Source organism: Lemur catta, chromosome 15 (assembly GCF_020740605.2).
Source record: "Lemur catta isolate mLemCat1 chromosome 15, mLemCat1.pri, whole genome shotgun sequence".
In the NCBI taxonomy this organism is placed as follows: Eukaryota; Metazoa; Chordata; class Mammalia; order Primates; family Lemuridae; genus Lemur; species Lemur catta.
The window spans coordinates 35566409-35584141 of record NC_059142.1 but is presented as its reverse complement, the minus strand read 5'-3'; the positions used below and the strand labels follow the sequence as shown (position 1 = coordinate 35584141).

The window sequence follows — 17733 nt, the reverse complement described above, 5'->3', positions numbered from 1 at the left end:
GTCTCTCTAAGCTGGGGCTCTTAACCAGGAATTCTGGGACCCTTGGAGGGCTCATGGATGGCTTCAGGAGATCTTTGAGCCACTTGAAACTGCAGTCTCAAAATTGTGCATTGTGGGCTTTACAGCAAGAGATTCCGTAGCCTTTATCAGATTCTCAAAGGGTCTATGACCCTAAGAAAGTTAGAAAGAAAAACACCAAAAAAACCCTGGTCTAATCTTGTTTTTTCAGGTGAGCCTTTGAGATAAAGGAGATGGACTGAAAAGTTAACTGAATCTTTCCACTGAGCTAGACCAAAGCACTGGGCAGAGCAGGGGAAGTCAAAGACTTAGATCATAGGCCAACCTGGACAGCCGGCCCACAGCCTGGGGCTGTGCCTCATTTTGCACAGAAGGACCTGCCATGGTCGCCATCCCATGTGTGATGTTCTCAGAGTCCCGCCACCCAGGAAGCCCTTCCCAGTGGCCTGCTCTCTCAGCTGTGCCCCTGGCCCGCTGGAGGGGAGTGTTCCAACCCCAGCAGGAGTAGAGGACCATGGTGCACGCAGTCCTGGAGCCCGTTCCCGTAATGGGGCTCATGCCCAGCCTCCCAGAGTGGCCCGCCTGGCTGCTTTTGCTCCTATTGGAGGAGGCAAGAAGGACAGAGCAGCGAGAGTCCCCTGTTGCCTGGATGGAGGGATCCTCTAAAGACAGCAGCCCGTGTGCCTTCGGGGCTCCCCACACCTCTGCGCAGCCCTTCAATGTGTCTGGGCTCTGAGCAGTGGTCTCCTCAGCACCCCACAGCGGATCGGGCCCAGCTGGGGAAGGGTGCTGGGCATGCGTGCTCCCCTCCCATCCGGGTTTACTTGTTTGGAGGTGCTGTGGGTGGCAGCCTCTCGTTTCTGTTGCTTCTGTCGCCAGGTCCTCGCACCGTTGCCTCTGGCCTGCTCGCCTGCCAATTCTCCCGGCATCTCTACCTTCCTCTCCTTGGTCTGGAAGGTTTTTTTCTCCTGTTTCAGTCTCAGCTTCTGGATCAGTTGCCTGCCCATTGAGGAACAAGTGAGTGTCACCAGGTCAGGGACAGGCTGAGCAGGCAGGCGTTCTCCCTGAGGGATGGGCCAGCCTGGGCGAGGCAGCGGAGTGCACCACGGTCCCTCCCCGAGCATGTCCAGTCTGCACAAGTGACTGAAGGTCAAAGAGCAGGGTGTGGAGGGAAGAGTCATCCCTCCAACCCGGCTGCCCCCAGTCTCGGGAACAGCATCCAAGGAGAGATGCACAGGGAGGGGCCGCCCCCACTCCACCACACCCCATCTCCTCCCACCTCCCAGCAGGCTGGTTCCCCACCACGGCAGGTGCTGGGAAGAGGGTCTGCTCAGGAGGCTAAAGCCGGGGGCTCCCATGTTGGGCCACTTCATATGCTGGGCCTCTCTGGCCAATGGGTCCCAAGAGTAGATAAATGTGACATAATATAGTAGAAATAATTTGGACTCGTGACTCAGGAGGCAGGGCGGTTCTGGGCGCTCTTCTGCCATCATTTTTCTATGTGATCTCCTCTCTGCTCTGCCCTCCCCTTCCATAAAACGAGGTGGGAGTAGCGGCTGGACTCTGTGGGATGAGTCCGTCCAGCTCTTAGATTTTGTGTCTGGGTGAGTCCACGAGGCAGCTCTGAGGGAGTGGACGCCCAGGAGGAGGGTGGGGGTGTCTGTCTCAGGGGAGAGTTTCTAGAAACAGCTACCCTTCTAGACCCCGCACTGGGGAATTTTCCAATTCCTGGTCCTTGTGAGACCAGAGTAAATGTTCCCCTGGCAGCTTCAAGGTTGGGGACCATGGCTCTGAGACTCTCCGCGCACCCCCCCCAACCCCAGGCCAGTCAGCCAGCAGGTCAGGCACAAGCCCCAGGACACCCCGCCCACCTCACCCGGGAGCCTTCCTACCGGGCATACACCTCCCGAGCCCTGGACGAAACAGTATTCTGGAAGCGGGAGCTGTTGTCCTGGAAAAATTTCTCATACTTCTCCGAGTTCAGACTGGGATAAATCAGCCGGAACCCTCCACAGTTTTCCTTCTCGTACTTCTCAGTTTTCTGTAACCACGAGGCCTGGAAACCCTTGGCTTCCTCAATTCTATTGGGAACACAGGGCTGCAGTTCAGTTTTCTTGGGACAAAGCCTGGAAGGGACATGTCCAGGCTGGATGTCATCTAGGGCCAGATGGAGGCCTTGCACATAATAGCGGTCAATCAGTATTTGCTAAACAAATGCGTGAGTGTTTCCCTCTAGCCCTCCCAGGGCAGCCAGTGTCAAAATGCACTAAGAGCTGGTTAGGACAGTCTTTCTGGCAGCTCACCAAAGTCTCTCCTGTTACAAATAAAACCTGTTTCCCCTCAGCTCAGTGCTGCCCAGGCAGATTGTCCCCACCTTCCCATCCACAGCCCTGATCCCCCTCCTCTCTGGAGAATGGCAGCTTGTGTTTTGCTAAATTTGAAGGCTGCTTGGATGGGCTTGGTGAGCCTTTACGAGCTGTCATGATCTCATTCTTCCTCACAGCCCCCCAGGGAGGTGGAGGTCAGGCTGGGAGGAACGATTGGCCTCCTTTTACAGCAGGGAAACCAAGAGCCACTGAGACATCCGGGGCCCAGTAAGGAGCAGACTGCTTCAGAAGAGACCCTTACCCTGATGGCTGATCCTTAATATGAGGCTGCCTCCTTCCCAAGGAGTGTAGGGATGACATGGCACAGTGGAAGGGATCCTGGAATCCCAGGCTGCAAAACCCCTGGGCTCTGGATCCAGACCTGTCACTTACCAGCGAGGTGACCTTGTGCAAGTCAGTTCCCTTTCTGGAGTCTTGGTCTCTTGCCTTCAAGCACAGGACCACACGACACCCCAACCCACCCACCTCCCCACTCCTTACAGGGAAGACAGCACGGGTGACAGGGCCTGAGAAACACGGTGTCATCCAAACATAAACACTATGTATGGCCTCAGTTCCAGAAACTCGGTCCTGAAGGGTGAGGCTGGCTCTGCTCTGGAGAGGGTGCCTGGAGGAGGATGGGGGCTGTAGTGGGATCGTTAAAGCCACAAAGGCATCTCCTGGACCAGGCTCGGAGTCTCTGACACCAGGATCTCCCTGCAGAGTGAAGGCTCCAATTACAAGGTAAATGATGCTGAGCAGGAAGCAGGGGGACGTTATCTCCTGCCAGCACCGGAGCACGGGGCAGCCAGCAAATCTTTCTCTTCAGTAAAAATAAAGGAATGCCTTTATTTTTTTAGATCAATAATTTCTTTTTTGTTGTTTTTTGGAGACAGGGTCTTGCTCTGTTGCCTAGGCTGGAGTGCAGTGGCATGATCATAGCTCTCTGCAGCCTCCAAGTCCTGGGCTCAAGCTTCCTCCTGCCTCACCTCCGCCTCTCGAGTAGCTCGGACAACCTCTCGAGTAGCTCCTCCTCTCGAGTAGCTCCACCTCTCGAGTAGCTGGGCACAGGTGCCCAGCACTGTGCCTGGCTAGTTTTTTTTTTTTTAGAGATGGGATCTCTCTGTGTTGCCCAGGCTGGTCTTGAATTCCTGAGCTCAAGCAATCCTCCCACCTCAGCCTTCCAAAGTCCTGGAATTACAGGCATGAGCCATTGCACCTAGCCCTGGTAATTCTTAAATCTTCACATGATATTAATCAATTTCTATCCATTATATGTAATTATATGTCTGCAACTTAACCTCCTATTTCTAGGAATGAAAGAATATTCATAGTAAAACCATTCAAACTGCTACATTCTGCAAGTAGGAACCCATTTTCCAAACAGAATTATCATTTGTTAGAAATGATTCCCCCAACTATAGACAAGATGCTTAATAACTTCTAATGTAAATTATCATGCCAGACACCATGCTAAAATTTTTCTATGCATTATCTCATTTAATTCCCCCAAGAACCCTCTGAATCATTAGCTCCATTTCACAGAAAGATCACTGAGGCTCAGAGAAGTGACAGAAAGACCACATAACTAGTAGGCTGTGGAGTCAGAGCGTGGACTAGGACAGGCCAGTTTTGTTGGGAGCGAGTAAGGAAGTCAGAGAACCAGGCCCCTGGGATGCCACTGTACCTGATCTCCCGGGAACGACACTGCTGCAGGAACCGCCCTCGTTGTCTCTCCTTCTCCAAGACTTTCTTTTTGTTACAGCTTCTCAGGTTGATCAGAACGAAGGTGTCATACAGCAGGTTGTCCTTCACCTCTTTATCCAACCAGGAGTCGGTGGAGAAGCTTGGAGAGTGGTTGACCTGTAGGGCAAGATGGGAACAGGGCTGTCCAAAGTGAAAGCAGAGACTGAAGCCAAGATGCCACCTCCTGGCTGCGACCAAAGCCCACCTCAGGGCCCTGGCTACCAAGATGAGTGGAAGGGAGAGGAGAGTGTCTGGACTGGAGGAAGTGGAATTCCCTCTAGTTAAACTGGCTTTTATCTCAGCCCTTTCTTCTCTGGCAGCATCGGCGGTTGCCCTCTCTTTGGTGTGCGTGTTCCGCTCCATCTGGAGTGCATGTGTTCTCTCACTCACACTGAGCATTCCACGGGGCAGGATGGAAAGGGCAGTCCGGAGGGGCAGCCTGGGAGGCAGGGAGTAGAGAGGACGGAGCATTCCAGTCATAATTTGGACCAGGACAGGCCAGTCTCATCGGGAGCAGGGAAGTCAGAGAACCAGGCCCCTGGGGTCCAGTGGGTGCAACTGCACCTGATCTCCCGAGAGAACCAATACTGCTGCAGGAACGCAGGAGCCACCTGGGGTGGAGGGGAGACAGGTGGACAGGGACTCACTCCTGCCCACCAAAAAGTCTATATTGTTCAGAGGCACTAGGTGACATTTGTAAATTTCTAGCAGTTCCTTTTTTTTAATTCTATTTATTTATTTTTTGAGAAAGGGTCTCACTCTGTTGCCCGGGCTAGAGTGCAGTGGCCTCATCATAGCTCACAGCAACCTCAAACTCCTGGGCTGAAGCAATCTTCCTGCCTCAGCCTCCCTAGTAGCTGGGACTACAGGTATGTGCCACCACATCCGGCTAATTTTTAAATTTGTCTATGTTTTGTAGGGACAGGGTCTCACTATACTGCTCAGCTGGTCTTGAACTCCTGGCCTCAAGTGATCCTCCTGCCTCGGCCTCCCAAAGTGCTGGGGTTACAAGTATGAGCCACCACACCTGGCCTCTCTAGCAGTTTCCTGAAGTTGGCTCCTAGTAGCTTATTCTGCTCTTCGGTGAGAGCTCCAGACAGCCTTACCCGCTTCCCACCATGCCTGGGAACAAGGGCTGGGCGGAGCCCAGGAATCTGATCTGTAATTCTGGGTTCTCCACTCTGAAGTCTGACTGTGTTGTTGGCACCTGGCACTAGCACCCCTGACTTCTCGCACACTTTGCTCACTGAATGGCCACTCAAAAGGGCTCCTGAGGACAGGTCTGATAAGAAAGAGAGGCAGCCACCCAGAAAGCTTCTCTTCCTCCTCCCACGGCCCCATGGGTCTGGGGGAGGCAGGAAACTCACTGAGTGGCTCTCCCACCCATCTCTGCTGGGGCTCAGAACTGAGTAGTCCAGGCCCCCGAGAGCCGGGCACAGCAGGCCCTGTCTGACACTGAACACTGTTGGCCCAGCTCTAACGAAGAACACCCCCTTTTGGGGAGACAACTCTGTCACAAAAGGTAGAGGTGTCTTCAGAAACACTCTGTGCGTGAGATCAGCGTTTCCAAGTCTGGGTGGAAGGCGCAATGAATTCTCTGATTCCCAGCCGTCTACCCCCCTCTGGTGGCCACTTCTCAGCTGAGCGAGGAGCCCCAGGCGGCAGGCACCAGCGGAGGAAGTGGCTCCGGAAGTTGATTAAAACAATCCAGGTGAGCCTGGAGGGCGGAGTCCCTGAAGCTGGCTGACCCCAATCACAGGATCAGTTTCCCCCCTCGCCCAAACCCCCTACCTCCAGCAGCCAGGGTTTGAGTTTGCGGTCCAGCAAGATGTCAAAGCCCAGGATTTCGAAGCAGGCGCTGTTGAGAGTGTGGTTGGGGAAGCAGGTGTGGTAGTTGTGCTTGATGATGGGCTGGGCCGAGATGATCGTCTTGACGATGACGTCCTCGATGTCCCTCCATATCCGCTCCACATCGTAGCTGTGCTTCTCCATGTACATATTGAACGTGGACAGCTTCCTGGAAGGGAACCACAGGCCATCAGGCCAGACAGTGGCCTCTGGTCATCCAAGGCTGGAACCAGAATCTGCTGGAGAAGAGAAGGCTCCAGAGCCAGTGGGGTGACTGCCCACAGCCCAGGTGACACCATGGCTGTATCGGCAGGAGAGGAGGCCTGCAGGAGTCACAGGGCCATCCTTCCCAAGCCTCCAGAGCCCTGAGGTGGGCACAGATATAAAGCCACGTAAGACATGGCCCGCACACTTTCACTATGACCCAGAAAACACCTGTGGGCAGGGACGGGCTTGGGTATCACAAGCAGAAGCTTGGATGAAACAAACCAATCAACCACCTAGATCATGGTTTTGCTTTGGGGGGCAATGGTTTCTCAGCCTTTAGTGTATATCAGAAGCACCTGGACCAGGTGCGGTGGCTCACGCCTGTAATCCTAGCACTCTGGAAGGCCAAGGCAGGAGGATCGCTAGAGGTCAGGAGTTCAAGACCAGCCTGAACAAGAGTGATACCCCCCCCCCGTCTCTACTAAAAATAGAAAGAAATGATCTGGACAGCTAAAAATATATATAGAAAAAAATTAGCCAGGCATGGTGATACATGCCTGTAGTCCCAGCTACTTGGGAGAGTGAGACAGAAGGATTGCTTAAGCCCAGAAGTTTGAGGTTGCTGTGAGCTAGGCTGATGCCACAGCACTCTAGCCTGAGTGACAGAGCGAGACTCTGTCTCAAAAAAAAAAAAAACAAAGAAGCACCTGGAGAGCCTTTTGGGAATACTGACACTCGGGTCCCACCTCAGCCATCTGAGGGGATTCTGGGGACACCAAACACAGAAATCTTGTTTTAGGGCTTCTTATGGGGAAATGGCAGCCCCAACGCATTTCCACAGATAGGGCTACCAACTGTCCCAAGGAAACTGGACTATCCCATTTTTAGAACTGAAAGTCCCACATTCCAGGAAACCCCTCAGTTGCAGGCAAAAGGAAAGTGACCCTATCACGGAGGAAATCAGAGGACATCTGCCCCAGGCGGAGGGGTTCATGAGGAACATCTGAGTGGATGCTCCAGTCAGCTCTGAGCTGGGCAGTACAGAGAGAGGAATAATCTGACAGATCCAAGAGGCAATGATGGGGACGGACACTTGTCCCTCCGCCCACGCACACGCATGTGCACAGAAAGCTGATGTGGAAGTGGAAATATGGAAGGAGGAGATGCAGAAGAGTGAGGAGCAGAGGGGTGGATGAAGAAAAGAGATATGGCTCATCCAGCCAAAGGGGTCAGAGAGGAAGCAGGGTCAGCCAGTCAGTGCACCTTTGCTGGGGGCCTGCTGTGCATGCAAAGCTTCATGCAAGGAGGGGACACCTAGGAACTGCCACCTCTCTCGTGAGAAGCCTAAGGACCACTTGGGGAGTCAACATACATATGAAACAACTAAGGATGCATTTATATAAAGACAGATAAGCAAAGGCCACTCAATATAGAGGCCACCTCCTCTACCTGCCATTGTTGGGGAATGGAGTGTTGCACATAAACGGATTTTCCAGATCGTTTGAAGCCAATCCTTTCAAGTAGAAAAAAAATGTATTTAATTTTCCTTATTGGGAAATAAATTTTCCTTAAATAGATTATATACTTCCCTGACTTCTTATAGCAGACGTTATAAAACAAAACATAACCTTTTCCTGATGACTCAGGGCCCATCGTGATGAATATATTTATACGTTATTGCACAATTTCATAACGCCCAGTGGTTAGTCAATTCAATTCAACATCAGCCATGCGCTGGGAACGCTAAGACATGAAGGTGGCCTGGTGTCTGCCCCAGAGTCCCGCCGAGTTTTTAGTTTTTCTCTCTTCCCTTTCACACTGACCCGAGGACCACTCCTACTGAGTTTGCACCCCAGTGGGGGATTGACTGGGAGGGCAGTTGGCCTCCACCGCCAACTTTGGGGCAGGTGAGACAGGATGAGAAGCAGATTGTCTCAAAAGATGGGGAGGAAGAAAGGAAAAGGGACAGGGAGAAGGAACGAAGAACTCTGCCTGGCAATATGGGAAGCGCCCCAAAGGCCGGGGCACCGTTCTCCCTCTGGGAGCTAAGTGCAACTGGGGACCAAGACAAACACATGCACAGAGAAAGAACAGTTGCGGGCTGTGGCTGATAGTGGTGCAAGTTCAGAGGGAAAGTCACTGTGGGTGGTTAGACTCAGATTCCATAGGCTTGTCCTTGGACGCGGATTCCAGTCCTCTCATCTGGTGAGTGAGGAAGCAGAGGCCCAAAGAGAAGATGGGTTTTGCCCACACTGCAGTGGTTATCCAGCTAGACCAGATGCTAGGACCAGGTCAGAGAAGGCAACATGGAAGCTTAGCGAGACAGAAGAGGGGCTTTTAAAGATATTCTCCCATGCTTTTTTAATTTAATTTAATTTTTTTTTTGAGACAGAGTCTCACTCTGTTGCCCAGGCTAGAGTGCCATGGCATCACCCTAGCTCACAGCAACCTCAAATTCCTGGGCTCAAGCAATCCTCCTGCCTCAGCCTCCTGAGAGGCTGGGCCTACAAGCTCGTGCCACCACATCCAGCTAATTTTTTCTATTTTTAGTTGCCTGGCTAATTTTTTCTCTTTTTTAGTAGAGACAGGGTCTCACTCTCTTGCTAGGCTGGTCTCAAACTCCTGACCTCCAGCGATCCTCCTGACTCAGCCCCCCAGAGTGCTAGGATTACAGGTGTGAGCCACCATGCCCAGCCTCTCCCATGCTTTTGGTTGGAACTGAGCAAAGGCAGAGAGCTGGGAATGAGCAAGGCCTAAGCAAAAGAAGGTGTCCTGGCAGAACTTGATGGCGTGAATAGCATGGGCCAGTGTAGGTTAGCAGGTAAGAGCACAAACTCAGGAGCCAGACAGCCTGAGTTCCATTTCCAGCTCTATCATCTCCTAGCTGTGCGACCTTGGGCAAGTTACTCAACCTTTTCACACCCCAGTTTCCTAATATGCAAAATAGAGGTGATGAAAATGCCTACTTCATAGCCTTGTCATGAAGATGCAGTGGTTTAAAGTGTGTAAATTGCCTAGAGCAGTGCATGCCATGTAGCTAGTGCTCAACAGATAAGATATTGGGTATTAGTGCCGTAGTAATACGAGTGAAAATTACAGTAGCCTGAGCAGAGGAGTTTGAACTTGATGCTCCAGGTACCTGAGAGCCACACCGGTCACCTGCGAGTAGCTGTAGTAAGTGTACGGAATGCACAACACCGACAGCAGCCCCTTGTGTGGGGTTGTTGTTTTTGAAGCCCACTCGTACACATCCCCTGACTAAATCCTTCCAGTACATCTATAAGGCAGACCAGCCAGCATTCCTACTTCATATGTCATGTTAGAGATGAGAAAAGGGAGGTACGGAGAGGTTATGCACAAGTGCCCAGAGCTGGGGAGAAGAGCGAGGAGGCCCATGCGGCCATCGGGGCTGAGCCTGAAGAAGGGCCCGGGCCTGGCACAAAGAAAGGGGTGCAGAGACTCGTGAAGGAGGAACCTTCAGGACTGAATGAGTCTCTGGAAAAGGAAATGTCCAAGCTCCTCAACGGTGGAGCAAAGAAGGTAGAGATGGAAAGTTGGGCGGGGAGACCACTTTGAAGCAGGAGAAAGCACGCATCCAGGTCGGGAAATGCTGAGCTGGAAGCAACAGGGTGACGTCCAGGTGGAGCTGAGGAGAGATGGGCCTGGAGCCCCGGGGAGAGAGGCCGAGCCAAGCCAGGGCAGGCGGAGGAGGCCGTGGGGGCAGATGGCTGCTCCAGCAGAGGGTGGAAGAGGAGGGGTGAGAAGGACAGGAGGAGAAGGAAGAGGAAGGGGGCGTCGAGGGCAGCAGAACAATACTCCAAGTCTCCATAACCTCACCTTAGTCCTGCAGCCCTGTAACACCAGCTCCATCACGGCCTGAGGGCCCAGAGCCTGTTGTTGGGGTGTCAGTTCTCATCAGAGGAGGGAAATGAGAACCCTTCCATCACACGTCCTTAGACTAAGGAAAAATAACAGTCACCACAAACACTGTCCATGCTGCCATCACAGGTCGTTTGAGCCTCACAGGGACCCTACGACGCAGACAGGGCAGGGCAAGGAGTTTTACATCCTCATCTCACAGACCAAGACATGGAGGCTCAGAGAGATGACGTAACTTGTCCACACTTGCTCAGCTGGCTAGCGTCAGAGCCGGGACAGCAAACCGGTCCTCACCGTGCACCAGTGCTCAACCTGCAGCAATACCAGCGGCTCAACTGGTGCAGTCTCGGTGGGGAGAGGAGGGGTGGGAGAGCTTCAGGCAGCACAGGAGGCTGGCGGGCTCTGAAAGGGGGGAGATCGCCTCCTCCCAGCCTCACTCGTCCCCTTCCAGCAGGTTTAACCTAGTGATTTTCTATGTGCTTTTTGGAATTTTGCCACTGAGGAAGTTGTGAAATGTCACATGCTTCTGTGATGCTCTGAAGCCAAATGGACGGCCTGTTCATCCATCCTTTGAAGCCCGGTACAGTAGAATGAGGAAGAAATGTGGGGTCTGACAGACCAGGCTTCTGGCCCTACTCTAGCATTCAGAGCTGTGTGACCTGGGGTAATGGATCTAACCTCTCAGAGACTCAGTTTCCTCGTCTGTAAAATGGAGATGACACCTAACTCACAGTTCTCCGCCCCCAAAGGGCAGACAATTATGCCTTTGCCATAGTGTTGTTAGGAAAATTCAACAACAACAGATGCACACCCAGCACCTGGCACAGGCCCCAACACACAGGAGACCCCAGAAATATGTGTTCCTTTCCCCTTCTGCCCTGTGCCTGGGCGTGTTCACGTTCCCCAGTCCCCCTTTTTCTGAAACCCAAATGAGACCCGATTAGACAATAACATGAATGGAAAAACCACTTGTGAAGATGCTGTAAGGAATTCCTCTCATTTCCCCCCTTCTGGGGACTCTTAAAGCCAGCGAGCCACATGTCGGGGGATAGTGACACATCATTTGAGAATCTCAGTGGAGCAACACCCTGGGGAACCACAGGCCAAAAAACAATCGCCTGGCAAGTCCTTCTTGCGTGGTGGACTAGCAATCAATAAATATCTTTGGATTTGGAGATGTCAGAAGGGCCAACTGTCATAAGGGTATGTTTTGGAGTTTGTGCACATTCTGCTGGGGAAGTGGCTCATGTTTATCTCTCCTCCTGCCAGCCTCCTAGGGTTTACAATGTGGCCTTCTTTTAATGATTAACAGCCCAGACGGCAGAGATGAAGGAGTCTATTCTGGGCTGAGAGGCAAGGAAGTATTTTCTGAGACCATGTGACTCAAGATGGAAACACTAATGGGGGCTGGCGGGGTTTGGGTAGAATCCCAGATAGCAGCTGTGAGGCTGGCGGGGAAAGGAAAGAAAGGGGAAGCCGCTTCCTTACCTCTTGCTGCCAGAGTGAGCATCTCGACTGAAATTCGAACTGTGCTTATTAATGGAATAATTAGTCAGGTGCATGCAGATGTCATCCTGGGGAGAGAGACACAGTCTGTGGGGTCAGGCCGGAAGCTTGGGCCTCCCGCTTCCCCGCTGTGCCCTCCTTTGGCCCCTGGGGCTTAAAGGGATGGGAAGAAAGTGAAGACTTAGGGCTCACTTGAACTAGCAAAATAGAGGAAGTAGGAAGGGGTGCCCTGCAAAACTCCAGCTCTCCTGAGATTGGGTGGTGCCCTGCCTGAGGACAACCTCAGGGATCCTGGGGGCCTGGGGTGGGAAGGATGGCAGAAGAGCTCACCCATGGCTTTTCTCCTTGGGCACGCCTGAATTGTGGAGTCAGGCAGACCTGGCCACAAGTTCCAGACTCAGCTCTTCCTAGCTCTGTGACCTTGGACCAGTGCCTAATGCTCTGGGTTTTAACCTCCTTGTCTGTAAAATGGGGATAACAATCCCTCTCTTTAGGACTCCAGAGAGGGCTAAATGAGAGAACATATACAACCCAGCACATAGTAAGTGCTCAACAAAGGATGGCCACATCCACAGTGTCTTGAGAATGTGGATTTAACTAGGATTTTTTTACCATGCTAAGAGGGTAGGCTGAGGCAGGGTACCCCTTTAGCTCACCAGGTTGTCTGTGCAAGGGCGGGAATAGGTGGTCGTAGCAAAGCGGGCCAGCCCTTCGTTGTACACAAAAATCCTGAGAGGGTCACAGGATGTCACCAGCACATAAATCCGTAGATCAAACTTGAACCCATCAATGATAAAGGGCTGGGAGGACAGAACAGAAGTCAGACAAGCATCAGAGGGGAAATTCACACTTGAAAATCACTAGCTACCACCTTGTTTTCATGGGGTGGGCTCCAACATTGCCTAGTGTTATAGAGGGCAGGCTTGGCCAGGGTCGGAGATGGGAGGGTGGGGGGGAAGGAGATTTAGGCTCTGTGACCCAACGTGTGACCTTGTGGAGGTCACTAAGCCACACTGTGCCTCAATTTCCTGATCTGTCCAATAGCACAAGTAACCACCTCCAGGAGACATTGTGGCAACTAAACAAAGTGACATTAAAAAGTCCTTTGGTGGGCCAGGCACAGTGGCTCACATCTGTAATCCTAGCACTTTAGAAGGCCAAGGTAGGAGCATGGCTTGAGCCCAGGAGTTAGAGGTTGTAGTGAGCTATGATGACACCACTGCACTATGACGTGGGCGACAGAACAAGACCCTGTCTCAAAAAAAAAACAGTCTTTTGATGAAAGGACATATGGTCACCATCCAGGGCTACTGTAGTTACAGTTCTGCAAGAGCTCTTCCTGCAATGTCGTCCCTTGGCCATTTTGTTTCCCCCTCCACCCACGCTTCTAGAGGGCTCCCTTCCAGGGTGGGTTATCCCACTATGACCTCTGACCTCCAGCCATAGAGGAAAGCTGGTTACCATGAACAGCCCCAGGACTCTACCCACTTTTCCCAAATAAGGTGGGGCTTCCACAATCCCAAGGTGCTCTCCCAGCCCTCATGTGCATGTGTCAGAGGGAAAGAGCCAGCCTACTAGGCCAGACTAAATGACAAGGGTGCATTGTTTTTGACTTTTGACAACAACAAAATAAAGAGTGCAAGGGTGAGGGACACTGTGGCCCAAGCACATGCCAGCACCCCGGGTCAGAAAGCTTGGTCTGACAAAATCCACAGCAGAAGATGGGCTCTGCGCTTCACCCCCACCTCCACCCTCCAGTCCCTCATTTCACATTCTGTCCTGTGGAGCCCGAGGTTGCTATGGGTGATAAATAAATAATCACAATGAGGAAGTACCTTTGAAATATACAGCTGACAGATCATATCCTCCCCTGGTTTGATTTCTTTCACCGTCTGGGTAATGAATATACCTCTCCCTTGGCAGCCTGAATCCGGCTTACAAATATATGTCTTATTTTTTCTTGACCTGCTGTAGGTCTGCAAATCTCCCCAGCTACCAGAGCAGGGAGGGAACAAAACACATCTTTAGCTGGGGAACAATGAAAAGCCAGGCTAACTTTTTATGAGAAGAAAGAAAGAAAAGCTATCTAATGTGACAAAGCCCTGGTGTTGACAGTCACTCAGAGCTACGGCAATGGGGGCGGGTAAGCAATATGCAGTGGAGAGTGTGGTCTTCAGAGGCAATTCAGGCCTGGATTTCAACCCAGGCAATGCCATTTCCCGGCTGTGTAACCCTTTGCAAGGATCTGACCTCTCTAACCCTCAACTTCACCATCTCTACAATGAAGACACTAATGACACTCATCTCCTGTGGTGGCTGGGTACATGACATAAGGCAGACAAAGCGCTGATATGTGCTATGCACCCCATAAAGGTGGCCATGACCCAGGCAGTTTGGTTTTCTGGGTTTGCATACAGATTTGGAATCCAGATCTGGCTCAACCCCTGATGAGTGATGTGACCTTGGGTCAATCAGTTTCTTATCCTTTCAGCCATAATATGGGAAAGCAAATAATATCTTTGAACATACTTTGAAGAAAGTATATTCAGAAGAAAGAAACCAATTTAATGGATTTTATCTCCCAGTCTTGCTATACTTCTTGTTTTGCATTTTAACTCAAAGGAACCTTGTGACCATTGGAGAAGTCACTTAACTGCAATGCTCCTCAGTGGTCATGAAATCTAGAGTTCCTATTGACCTGATGGCAAAGACACTTCCTTCTAAGTTGGTGCTGAGCCCTGGAAGTTGTTCCCAACAAGCTAAGGAGAGGCTGAGAGCTCCCTGGAGTTCTTGGTTTGGGGAAGCACTGGGTGGAGAGGAGATGGTGGGATTCCTCTGGTGCCCTTGCCATGTGAGTATATTTCTGATGGTGTCACTTCTCCACCCCCCTCTGCCCTGACTCAACTACCAGATTGCCCCCAGATCACGTTCATGTCATCTCACATGTATCCTGTTTCTTGGTGGTGCGGTCCAGAGCTTCCCCAAACCAAGAGCTCCAGGGAGCTCTCAGCCTCTCCTTAGCGGTCCAGAGCATTTTACAGACCAGGAAAGGATATTCAGTTTTGAAATGGACAAAATGAGACCAGAGAAGAGGAAGCATTGACCACTACCCATGGAACTGCATGGGACAAATGCCAGGCATCCCTCCCTGCTCCTAACCTGGGAGCTAACCATGACCCTTCTTTCTCTGGAGGTGCTCGTGGTCCTTAAAAATTCAGAAACTGCACAGTTGAATGGTTGGAATAAGTTCAAAATCAACAGCTTTCAGGGTCAGAAAAAACTCCCATCCCTACTGCAAGTACAGGCTCCAAGGCACCCAGCCCCTAAATGTCATCTAGTTTTATAGGCAGAGCCTTGTGTTTTCTCAACCTTGGACACACCCTTTATCCTTTCTCTTCCTGAACAGTAGCCAGAGAGATGGGAGATCGTATGGGAAGGGACAGTAACCACCGGGGCATGGGAGCAAGAGGAAAACATTAATAAACGGAGGCAGGGAGTGGAGAAGGAGGCACAGGGGTCACTCACTCAGCAGGAAGACACCAAGTCCTAGGGAAAAAGTGGAAATCTTTAGGGAACATCTTGCACATGCGGCTCATATTCCTGGCCAGCAAGTCCTTGCGGCAGATTTCATTCATCCCAGGGAAGTGATTGATTTTCTGCAAAAGAAGCCGGAATTCATGAACCACTGGGGGACACAAAGGCCCGGGAGATCCCCTCGGGAGGCAGTTATAAAAATGAGGGCCCCCCTGTGTAGGTGCCACACTGAGCACGGGCACTGCCCCAGATACCTGGTAACTTTTCATTTCCATCATGCGCTCCAGCGACACCGAGTCTTCTGTCCAGTAGAGAGTACAGTCATCATTTTCCCCTCCCTCTCTAAGGCCATACTGCTGAGCTGCCCTGCGCACTGCAGTGGAGGTGAAGAAAGGAAAGCCTGTGAGTCTGGGAAGTGGGGGAGCAGTGTGGGGTGGGGAGGTTCCATTTCTAGGTGCTCCCAGACCAGGTACAAAAGCGAGAGAACTTGGGGCTGGAAGCCATCTTGCCCTGCCTGGGCACACCACTGCCAAGGTAGGAATGTGGGGAGTGGAAAGCTATTGCAGAACACAGCCCATGCACAATGTTCCTTACAGAAGGTTATCTGGGATGAATGTTTTACCTGCCAGGAAGCAGGCCTCTGGCTTTCCTCCAAACCACTAAACTCTGAATGTTCAGGGAATATAAACTAATCCTTAACACCAGCCAGAACCAAACTGAATTAGTGAGATAAATTGGCAGGAAAAAAAATTACACATAATACACTGAGTATATCTATATAAAAAAGTATACAATGTATTTCAAAACCACATATATGCTATCACATCCTTCTTTCCCTGCCCTTGTAGTATTGGAACGGGGAGTTGACTCCAACACAAACTCAAGGGCCCAGAGAGGGAGAAGTACCTGCAGTAACCAGGAGAGTATTATACAAGACCAGCTTAAAGCATTTAAATTTGGATTTAAAATACAACAGCAACACCATGCTCTTTAGTACAGAATAGGTCTGTAGGCCAGGATCCATTTATGGACTGCCAGTCTGTGATTTGTGCTCTAAAACACAGCCACTGATTGCATCAACATCTGCCTCTTCTACAATCAGACCCCCAAATCACCGTATATAAGAATTACAGATAGGTGAAGTACACATCATTGTGGTCAAAGCCCATGATTCTTAGAGTGAGATCCCCAACTTCTTCAAATAGTTCACTGAGCTAGGAGAACTAAAGGACAAGATTTGGAGACACCCCCTTCATCCTCAAGAACGTACAAGAGTGACCCTTCCCAGCCCTTTGAGGGAATCCTGTGGGTCCCCCGCATAGATCCCAGATGCTCACCGCTCTCATACCGGCAGCTGGATAAATTGATCACCAATCATCTGGAAAAGAGAAAAAGGAAAACAGCAAGACAGAGACAGACACACTTGCCAGAATAAAGGACTGTACCCAGAAACAGCCTGTCTCAGGTGGGGCTGCATGAAACCTAGCCTGCCACACGAAGCCTGGTTTGACAGTCCCTGTTTACTAAAGGCACAAATCCAAAGGGGTACAGAGTGGCAGAAAACATGGAATCAAAAGACTATTACTCTGCCCACGAGGTAGAAATTCTGTACTGCAATTATGGCTAATATTGCTTGTAGCTTTATATTAACATCATTGCCTCAGTCCTTTTACTCCAGTGGTCCACCAGGGACAGAAATTGAAAATCTTTTTGGCCGAAATATTTGTCTTCCCCCTCCTTCGCCCCATTAAGGGAAGCTGTGAATTAGAAAGTGGACAAGCTCTCATTTATCAATCAGTCTGAATGGAGCAAGGCATGGTGAAATATTAAACAAGAACTGGAATGTACAAGGTGCAGTCAGGTCCTAATAAGCCAGCATGGTTTCTGTTATATCAAAGGTGTGCTAAATTCCCAGCACAAATAAGCACTTTCTTAAAACAAGGAAATCTTCTCTTCCCACCCACTTAAAAAAAAGGCATTCTAAACACAAATAGAATGAAAATTAGGACAAGGTGTGGTTTTGGATTATACACACCATTATTTGATTCTATAAAACAGATCATCAAAAGTAAATTCTTTTTATATGAACTGAAAGCGGTGTGATTTTGCCAGTCTCCGCACACAGTTTCTTCTTTACCCTCTCATCATCAGCCAGACCCCTTTCCCCCTAGGTCCTTCTTGTTCTCACCAACAGGGATCCCCACTCCCCATCTTTCAATCCTAACCTCTTTTTCTTCCTCTTCTTCTTGCCTTGCTGCTGGGCATTCTGAAGCCCCTTTTGCATCCCAGTGTTCTCTCTCACAAAAGCCAGCATGATGATTTCTTCTGGATCTTCTGTGGAACTGTCCTCCCTCTCTTCGAAGCCTGCCCCTTTCTCGCTTTCCAAAGTCAGGCACGGTAGCATCTCCCTGGCCTGGGAGGAAGCTCTGGGGAAAAACCAGCTCCCTCCCTGGAGAAAGAGCAGAGGGAGCCGCAGTTACATGGATCTCCCTGCAGGGGGACCCCTTCCCTTGCTCATGTGGGTGGTGAACCAGGGTTCCAAGACAAGGCAACAGGTTGTGGATTATAAAATGCTACTCCCACTTCCATGGTGGGTGAAAGCTCAGGGAGGGAGCGGACTCCACCTTTT

General features: G+C 50.9%; 1 protein-coding gene across 1 annotated transcript in view; it reads right to left on the bottom strand.

Annotated features, from left to right (window-relative positions):
* The window catches only part of TTLL6 (tubulin tyrosine ligase like 6), a 28179-nt gene extending 11068 nt beyond the window's left edge, over positions 1 to 17111 (bottom strand). The window contains exons 1-10 of the mRNA XM_045526263.1: positions 16442 to 17111; positions 15359 to 15477; positions 15096 to 15226; positions 13406 to 13562; positions 12227 to 12370; positions 11553 to 11638; positions 5922 to 6147; positions 4072 to 4247; positions 1911 to 2099; positions 843 to 1017 (exon numbers count right to left, since the gene is read on the bottom strand). Of these exons, the coding sequence (XP_045382219.1) occupies positions 843 to 1017; positions 1911 to 2099; positions 4072 to 4247; positions 5922 to 6147; positions 11553 to 11638; positions 12227 to 12370; positions 13406 to 13562; positions 15096 to 15226; positions 15359 to 15382 (1308 nt within the window). The 5' untranslated portion in view covers positions 15383 to 15477; positions 16442 to 17111. The remainder of the gene's footprint in view (positions 1 to 842; positions 1018 to 1910; positions 2100 to 4071; positions 4248 to 5921; positions 6148 to 11552; positions 11639 to 12226; positions 12371 to 13405; positions 13563 to 15095; positions 15227 to 15358; positions 15478 to 16441) is intronic.
* Between the last annotated feature and the right edge of the window lie 622 nt (positions 17112 to 17733).